Here is an 8,109-nt window from a genome sequence, read left to right on the forward strand (position 1 = left end):
ATGGAGAGTCAGTCTCAGGCTCAGTCTCAGTCTCAGGCTCATGCTCATGCTCAGGCTCAGGCTCAGGCTCAGGCTCAGTCTCAGGCTCAGGCTCAGGCTCAGGCTCAGTCTCAGGCTCAGGCTCAGTCTCAGGCTCAGGCTCAGTCTCAGTCTCAGGCTCAGTCTCAGTCTCAGTCTCATGCTCAGTCTCAGTCTCAGGCTCAGGCTCAGGCTCAGGCTCAGTCTCAGTCTCAGTCTCATGCTCAGGCTCAGGCTCAGGCTCAGTCTCAGTCTCAGGCTCAGTCTCAGGCTCAGTCTCATGCTCAGTCTCAGGCTCAGGCTCAGTCTCAGGCTCAGGCTCAGGCTCAGTCTCAGGCTCAGGCTCAGTCTCATGCTCAGTCTCAGTCTCAGTCTCAGTCTCAGTCTCATGCTCAGTCTCAGTCTCAGTCTCAGTCTCAGGCTCAGGCTCAGTCTCATGCTCATGCTCATGCTGAGGCTCAGTCTCAGTCTCAGGCTCAGGCTCAGGCTCAGGCTCAGGCTCAGTCTCAGGCTCATGCTCAGTCTCAGGCTCAGGCTCAGGCTCAGGCTCAGGCTCAGGCTCAGGCTCAGGTTCAGGCTCAGGCTCAGGCTCAGGCTCAGGCTCAGGCTCAGGCTCAGGCTCAGGCTCAGGCTCAGTCTCATGCTCATGCTCATGCTCATGCTCAGTCTCAGTCTCAGTCTCATGCTCAGGCTCAGGCTCAGGCTCATGCTCAGTCTCAGTCTCAGTCTCATGCTCAGTCTCAGGCTCAGGCTCAGGCTCAGGCTCAGTCTCAGTCTCATGCTCATGCTCATGCTGAGGCTCAGTCTCAGTCTCAGGCTCAGGCTCAGGCTCAGTCTCAGGCTCATGCTCAGTCTCAGTCTCAGTCTCAGTCTCAGGCTCAGTCTCAGTCTCAGTCTCAGTCTCAGTCTCAGTCTCATGCTCAGTCTCAGGCTCAGGCTCAGGCTCAGGCTCAGGCTCAGTCTCAGTCTCAGTCTCAGTCTCATGCTCAGGCTCAGGCTCAGGCTCAGTCTCAGTCTCAGGCTCAGTCTCAGGCTCAGTCTCATGCTCAGTCTCAGGCTCAGTCTCAGGCTCAGGCTCAGGCTCAGTCTCAGGCTCAGGCTCAGTCTCATGCTCAGTCTCATGCTCAGTCTCAGTCTCAGTCTCAGTCTCATGCTCAGTCTCAGTCTCAGTCTCAGTCTCAGTCTCAGGCTCAGGCTCAGTCTCATGCTCATGCTCATGCTGAGGCTCAGTCTCAGTCTCAGGCTCAGGCTCAGGCTCAGGCTCAGTCTCAGGCTCATGCTCAGTCTCAGGCTCAGGCTCAGGCTCAGGCTCAGGCTCAGGCTCAGGCTCAGGTTCAGGCTCAGGCTCAGGCTCAGGCTCAGGCTCAGGCTCAGGCTCAGTCTCATGCTCATGCTCATGCTCAGTCTCAGTCTCAGTCTCATGCTCAGGCTCAGGCTCATGCTCAGTCTCAGTCTCAGTCTCATGCTCAGTCTCAGGCTCAGGCTCAGGCTCAGGCTCAGTCTCAGTCTCATGCTCATGCTCATGCTGAGGCTCAGTCTCAGTCTCAGGCTCAGGCTCAGGCTCAGTCTCAGGCTCATGCTCAGTCTCAGTCTCAGTCTCAGTCTCAGTCTCAGTCTCATGCTCAGGCTCAGGCTCAGGCTCAGGCTCAGTCTCATGCTCATGCTCATGCTGAGGCTCAGTCTCAGTCTCAGTCTCAGTCTCAGGCTCAGTCTCAGGCTCAGGCTCAGGCTCAGGCTCAGTCTCAGGCTCAGTCTCAGTCTCAGGCTCAGGCTCAGGCTCAGGCTCAGGCTCAGGCTCATGCTCAGGCTCAGGCTCAGGCTCAGGCTCAGGCTCAGGCTCATGCTCATGCTCATGCTCATGCTCATGCTCATGCTCATGCTCAGTCTCAGTCTCAGGCTCAGGCTCAGGCTCAGTCTCAGGCTCAGGCTCAGTCTCAGTCTCAGGCTCAGTCTCAGGCTCAGGCTCAGGCTCAGTCTCAGTCTCAGTCTCAGTCTCATGCTCATGCTCATGCTCATGCTCATGCTCATGCTCATGCTCAGTCTCAGTCTAATGCTCAGGCTCAGGCTCAGGCTCAGGCTCAGTCTCATGCTCATGCTCATGCTCATGCTCATGCTCATGCTCATGCTCTGTCTCAGTCTCATGCTCAGTCTCAGTCTCAGGCTCAGGCTCAGTCTCAGTCTCAGTCTCAGTCTCAGTCTCAGTCTCAGGCTCAGTCTCAGGCTCAGTCTCAGGCTCATGCTCATGCTCATGCTCAGGCTCAGGCTCAGGCTCAGGCTCAGGCTCAGTCTCAGTCTCATGCTCATGCTCATGCTCATGCTCATGCTCAGTCTAATGCTCAGGCTCAGGCTCAGGCTCAGTCTCATGCTCATGCTCATGCTCAGGCTCAGGCTCAGGCTCAGGCTCAGGCTCAGGCTCAGGCTCAGGCTCAGTCTCAGTCTCAGGCTCAGGCTCAGGCTCAGGCTCAGTCTCAGTCTCAGTCTCAGTCTCATGCTCATGCTCATGCTCATGCTCATGCTCATGCTCAGTCTCAGTCTCAGTCTAATGCTCAGGCTCAGGCTCAGGCTCAGTCTCATGCTCATGCTCATGCTCATGCTCATGCTCAGTCTCAGTCTCAGTCTCAGTCTCATGCTCAGTCTCAGTCTCAGGCTCAGGCTCAGGCTCAGGCTCAGTCTCAGTCTCAGTCTCAGTCTCAGTCTCATGCTCATGCTCATGCTCATGCTCATGCTCATGCTCATGCTCATGCTCATGCTCATGCTCAGTCTCAGGCTCAGTCTCAGGCTCAGGCTCATGCTCATGCTAATGCTCATGTTCAGTCTCAGGCTCAGGCTCAGGCTCAGGCTCAGGCTCAGGCTCATGCTCATGCTCATGCTCATGCTCAGGCTCATGTTCAGTCTCATGCCCAGGCTCAGGCTCAGGCTCAGGCTCAGGCTCAGGCTCAGGCTCATGCTCATGCTCAGGCTCAGGCTCAGGCTCAGGCTCAGGCTCAGTCTCAGTCTCAGTCTCAGGCTCAGTCTCAGTCTCAGTCTCAGGCTCAGTCTCAGGCTCAGTCTCAGGCTCATGCTCATGCTCAGGCTCAGGCTCAGGCTCAGGCTCAGGCTCAGGCTCAGTCTCAGTCTCATGCTCATGCTCATGCTCATGCTCATGCTCATGCTCAGTCTCAGTCTCAGTCTAATGCTCAGGCTCAGGCTCAGGCTCAGTCTCATGCTCATGCTCATGCTCAGGCTCAGGCTCAGGCTCAGGCTCAGGCTCAGTCTCAGGCTCAGGCTCAGTCTCAGTCTCAGTCTCAGTCTCATGCTCATGCTCATGCTCATGCTCATGCTCAGTCTCAATCTCAGTCTCAGTCTAATGCTCAGGCTCAGGCTCAGGCTCAGTCTCATGCTCATGCTCATGCTCATGCTCATGCTCATGCTCAGTCTCAGTCTCAGTCTCAGTCTCAGTCTCAGTCTCATGCTCAGTCTCAGTCTCAGGCTCAGGCTCAGGCTCAGTCTCAGTCTCAGTCTCATGCTCATGCTCATGCTCATGCTCATGCTCATGCTCATGCTCATGCTCATGCTCATGCTCATGCTCAGTCTCAGGCTCAGTCTCAGGCTCAGTCTCATGCTCATGCTCATGCTCATGTTCAGTCTCAGGCTCAGGCTCAGGCTAAGGCTCAGGCTCATGCTCATGCTCATGCTCATGCTCATGCTCATGCTCATGCTCAGGCTCATGTTCAGTCTCATGCCCAGGCTCAGGCTCAGGCTCAGGCTCAGGCTCAGGCTCATGCTCATGCTCATGCTCATGCTCATGCTCATGCTCATGCTCATGCTCAGGCTCAGGCTCAGGCTCATGTTCAGTCTCATGCTCATGCTCATGCTCAGGCTCAGGCTCAGGCTCAGGCTCAGGCTCAGGCTCAGGCTCAGGCTCAGGCTCAGGCTCATGCTCATGCTCATGTTCAGTCTCATGCTCATGCTCAGGCTCAGGCTCAGGCTCAGGCTCAGGCTCATGCTCATGCTCATGCTCATGCTCATGTTCAGTCTCATGCTCAGGCTCAGGCTCAGGCTCATGCTCATGCTCATGCTCATGCTCATGCTCATGCTCATGCTCATGATCATGCTCAGTCTCATGCTCATGCTCATGCTCATGCTCATGCTCAGGCTCATGCTCAGGCCCAGGCTCAGGCTCAGGCTCAGGCTCAGGCTCAGGCTCAGGCTCAGGCTCAGGCTCATGCTCAGGCTCATGCTCAGGCTCAGTCTCAGTCTCAGTCTCAGTCTCAGTCTCAGTCTCAGTCTCAGTCTCATTCTCAGTCTCAGTCTCATGCTCATGCTCATGCTCATGCTCATGCTCATGCTCATGTTCAGTCTCATGCTCATGCTCAGGCTCAGGCTCAGGCTCAGGCTCAGGCTCAGGCTCAGGCTCATGCTCATGCTCATGCTCATGCTCATGCTCATGTTCAGTCTCATGCCCAGGCTCAGGCTCAGGCTCATGCTCATGCTCATGCTCAGTCTCAGTCTCAGGCTCAGGCTCAGACTCAGTCTCAGGCTCAGGCTCAGGCTCAGGCTCAGGCTCAGTCTCAGGCTCAGGCTCAGGCTCAGTCTCAGTCTCAGTCTCAGTCTCATGCTCATGCTCATGCTCATGCTGAGTCTCAGGCTCAGGCTCAGTCTCAGTCTCAGTCTCAGTCTCAGTCTCAGTCTCATGCTCATGTTCAGTCTCAGGCTCAGGCTCAGGCTCAGGCTCAGTCTCAGTCTCAGTCTCATGCTCATGCTCATGCTCATGCTGAGTCTCAGGCTCAGGCTCAGTCTCAGTCTCAGTCTCAGTCTCAGTCTCAGTCTCAGTCTCAGTCTCATGCTCATGTTCAGGCTCAGGCTCAGGCTCAGGCTCAGGCTCAGGCTCAGGCTCAGTCTCAGGCTCAGGCTCAGGCTCAGGCTCAGGCTCATGCTCATGCTCATGCTCAGGCTCATGTTCAGTCTCATGCCCAGGCTCAGGCTCAGGCTCATGCTCATGCTCATGCTCAGTCTCATGCTCATGCTCATGCTGAGGCTCAGTCTCAGTCTCAGTCTCAGTCTCAGGCTCAGGCTCAGGCTCAGTCTCAGTCTCAGTCTCAGTCTCAGTCTCATGTTCAGTCTCAGGCTCAGGCTCAGGCTCAGGCTCAGGCTCATGCTCATGCTCATGCTCATGCTCAGGCTCATGTTCAGTCTCATGCCCAGGCTCAGGCTCAGGCTCATGCTCATGCTCATGCTCATGCTCATGCTCATGCTCATGCTCATGCTCATGCTCAGGCTCAGGCTCATTCTCATTCTCAGTCTCATGCTCATGCTCATGTTCAGTCTCATGCTCAGGCTCAGGCTCAGGCTCAGGCTCAGGCTCAGGCTCAGGCTCAGGCTCAGGCTCATGCTCATGCTCATGCTCATGCTCATGTTCAGTCTCATGCTCATGCTCATGCTCAGGCTCAGGCTCAGGCTCAGGCTCATGCTCATGCTCATGTTCAGTCTCATGCTCAGGCTCAGGCTCAGGCTCAGGCTCAGGCTCAGGCTCAGGCTCATGCTCATGCTCAGGCTCAGGCTCAGGCTCAGGCTCAGGCTCAGGCTCAGGCTAAGGCTCAGGCTCAGGCTCAGGCTCATGCTCATGCTCATGCTCAGGCTCAGGCTCAGGCTCAGGCTCAGGCTCAGTCTCATGCTCAGTCTCATGCTCATGCTCATGCTCAGGCTCAGGCTCAGGCTCAGGCTCATGCTCATGCTCATGCTCATGCTCATGCTCAGGCTCATGCTCAGGCTCAGGCTCAGGCTCATGCTCATGCTCATGCTCATGCTCATGCTCATGCTCAGGCTCATGCTCATGCTCATGCTCATGCTCAGGCTCATGCTCAGGCTCAGGCTCAGGCTCAGGCTCAGGCTCATGCTCATGCTCATGCTCATGCTCATGCTCAGGCTCATGCTCATGCTCATGCTCAGGCTCAGGCTCAGGCTCAGGCTCAGGCTCATGCTCATGCTCATGCTCAGGCTCATGCTCATGCTCATGCTCAGGCTCAGGCTCAGGCTCAGGCTCAGTCTCAGTCTCATGCTCAGTCTCAGTCTCATGCTCATGCTCATGCTCATGCTCAGGCTCAGGCTCAGGCTCAGGCTCAGGCTCAGGCTCATGCTCAGGCTCAGGCTCAGGCTCAGGCTCAGGCTCAGGCTCAGGCTCAGGCTCAGGCTCAGGCTCATGCTCAGGCTCATGCTCAGGCTCAGGCTCAGGCTCATGCTCAGACTCAGGCTCAGTCTCATGCTCAGTCTCATGCTCAGTCTCAGGCTCAGTCTCAGGCTCAGGCTCAGGCTCAGGCTCAGGCTCAGGCATTCCCTGGCTCTATTATTGCAGCAGGCTTGGCTCAGGCTCCGCGTCTGTGGTGGGCTCTGGAGAAAGCTCTGTGTAGTGTTGGGTCATCCTCTGCTGGTTCAGTGAAATCCCCCTGAGGATTCTGATCACTGGTCCTCGAGGGCCACTGTCCTGAAGAGTTTAGCTCAAACCCTAATCAAGCACACCTGAACCAGCTAATTAAGCTCTTCAGGATTACAGGCAGGTGAGTTTGATCAAGGCTGGAGATAAACTCTGGTGTGAACTAACTAGAAACCACGTAAACTAACTAATGGCAGGAAAACGAGACCAAAAGAAACTGGAACTAGAACTAAACCAAACAAAAACACAATGAAACCAACATGTGTCACCTCACTGAATAAAAGTCTTGAGCTTGCTGATTTAAAAAATCGTAATGATCCCGTGAGACTCATGTTTTAATCACCTGATTTTAGTAAGATGCCTGTTTAATGTAGACACTCTGTGATGCTCACAGTGGAGGTTTATACGCTGGACCAGCTGTTTTTAGTCCCTGTGTGGTTCCTGTGTCACAGACATTTTGTTTTATATATCCAACAGCAAACTCTCTTTGGTGTGGAAACACTTGTCATCTTGAATAATACTGCCCCGTGTTTCAATCATAAGTGAGTCAGTGCACATAACAGCAGCTCCTCTGTCCTTATTTAAACCACATATGATTTAATACTTCCAGATTCTCGGGCCGTCTCTACTAACCATGTTATGTCAGCTAACAGAAGGGAAATGCCAGGACCCACCTGAGTCTGGAGCAGAGAGAGCGTTTAAAGACCTGCGGCAGATTACGCCTCATTGACGTAATGGAAGCACATGCATGTCAAATGAAGTCTGTGTGGAAAAATGAGGCTGGCGAGGGAAAGAGAGGGAAATACCCAACAATGACTGAGTCTCGACACTGACTCACTGCATACAGACAAACAGACAGACAAACAAACAGCCGACTCAACTTTGGGTGAGCTGCGGACTAACCTGAATTTGTACGATCTCATTCATACGGTCATGCTTTTGGTCCTTTGTGTTTAGAGGCTCTCAGTTTAAAGTTTATTTGATGTTTTTTTCCTAGTTTCACTTTTCCTCTTTAGCTCCTGGTTGTCATGGTTTCTAATTATGTTCTCATGTGTTCCCTTGGTTACAGAATATGTTTTAACTTTAGGATAAAACGCTCTGTTCAAAGAGCAGAATCACAATAATAATATTCCACAGTAAAGGCAATAATGATTCAAGGCACTCTGCATATTATTATACAAACACATTTTGGGAAAACTTCCCATAATCCATCTAAACAAAGCAAGACTGTGTTTGTGATCACGCCCTTATTTATTTCTCTATAAATCTTTTGAATTATGAAAATGCTCTACATTTCCAAGCTTTCGAAAGCATTTTAATGTGTTTTCATGCAGTCATTTATCCATGATGTGGATTTAATGGGATTTTTAGGAACTGGTTTAAATGAATGAGTTGGATTTCCCATCTTCACATTATACATTACAAGCATTGCATATAACCCATGCATGACTGCAGTAAATGCTATCTGAAGATCAGGAGCGGTGATCCTCAGCTCTTTAACATGTTCTGCAGGATCAGAGTCACACACATTAGCTGAACGAGGAAACACAGGGAAGCAATTACTCCAGCTCACTCCCTCAGAGATTGGGAAACATTCTGGCCTTCAGGTTGAAATGAAGTGTGTGAGTTTCTGTTGAGGAGGCAGGGCTGATGTCAGTGTGGAAGGAACGTCGGATCTTCGG

General features: G+C 53.2%; 1 protein-coding gene across 1 annotated transcript; it reads left to right on the plus strand.

The window, feature by feature from the left end:
- Positions 1 to 6,444, plus strand: LOC137063807 (serine-aspartate repeat-containing protein I-like). Its single transcript, XM_067435074.1, has 11 exons — positions 1 to 120; positions 193 to 360; positions 481 to 612; positions 685 to 1,374; positions 1,423 to 1,662; positions 2,077 to 2,424; positions 2,779 to 3,120; positions 3,589 to 4,518; positions 4,645 to 5,562; positions 5,635 to 5,922; positions 6,139 to 6,444. The coding sequence occupies exons 1-11, from the start codon at positions 1 to 3 to the stop codon at positions 6,442 to 6,444; spliced, it is 4,482 nt and encodes a 1,493-aa protein (XP_067291175.1).
- The last annotated feature ends 1,665 nt before the right edge of the window (positions 6,445 to 8,109 follow it).

This window comes from Pseudorasbora parva, chromosome 24 (assembly GCF_024679245.1).
Source record: "Pseudorasbora parva isolate DD20220531a chromosome 24, ASM2467924v1, whole genome shotgun sequence".
NCBI lineage: Eukaryota > Metazoa > Chordata > Actinopteri > Cypriniformes > Gobionidae > Pseudorasbora > Pseudorasbora parva.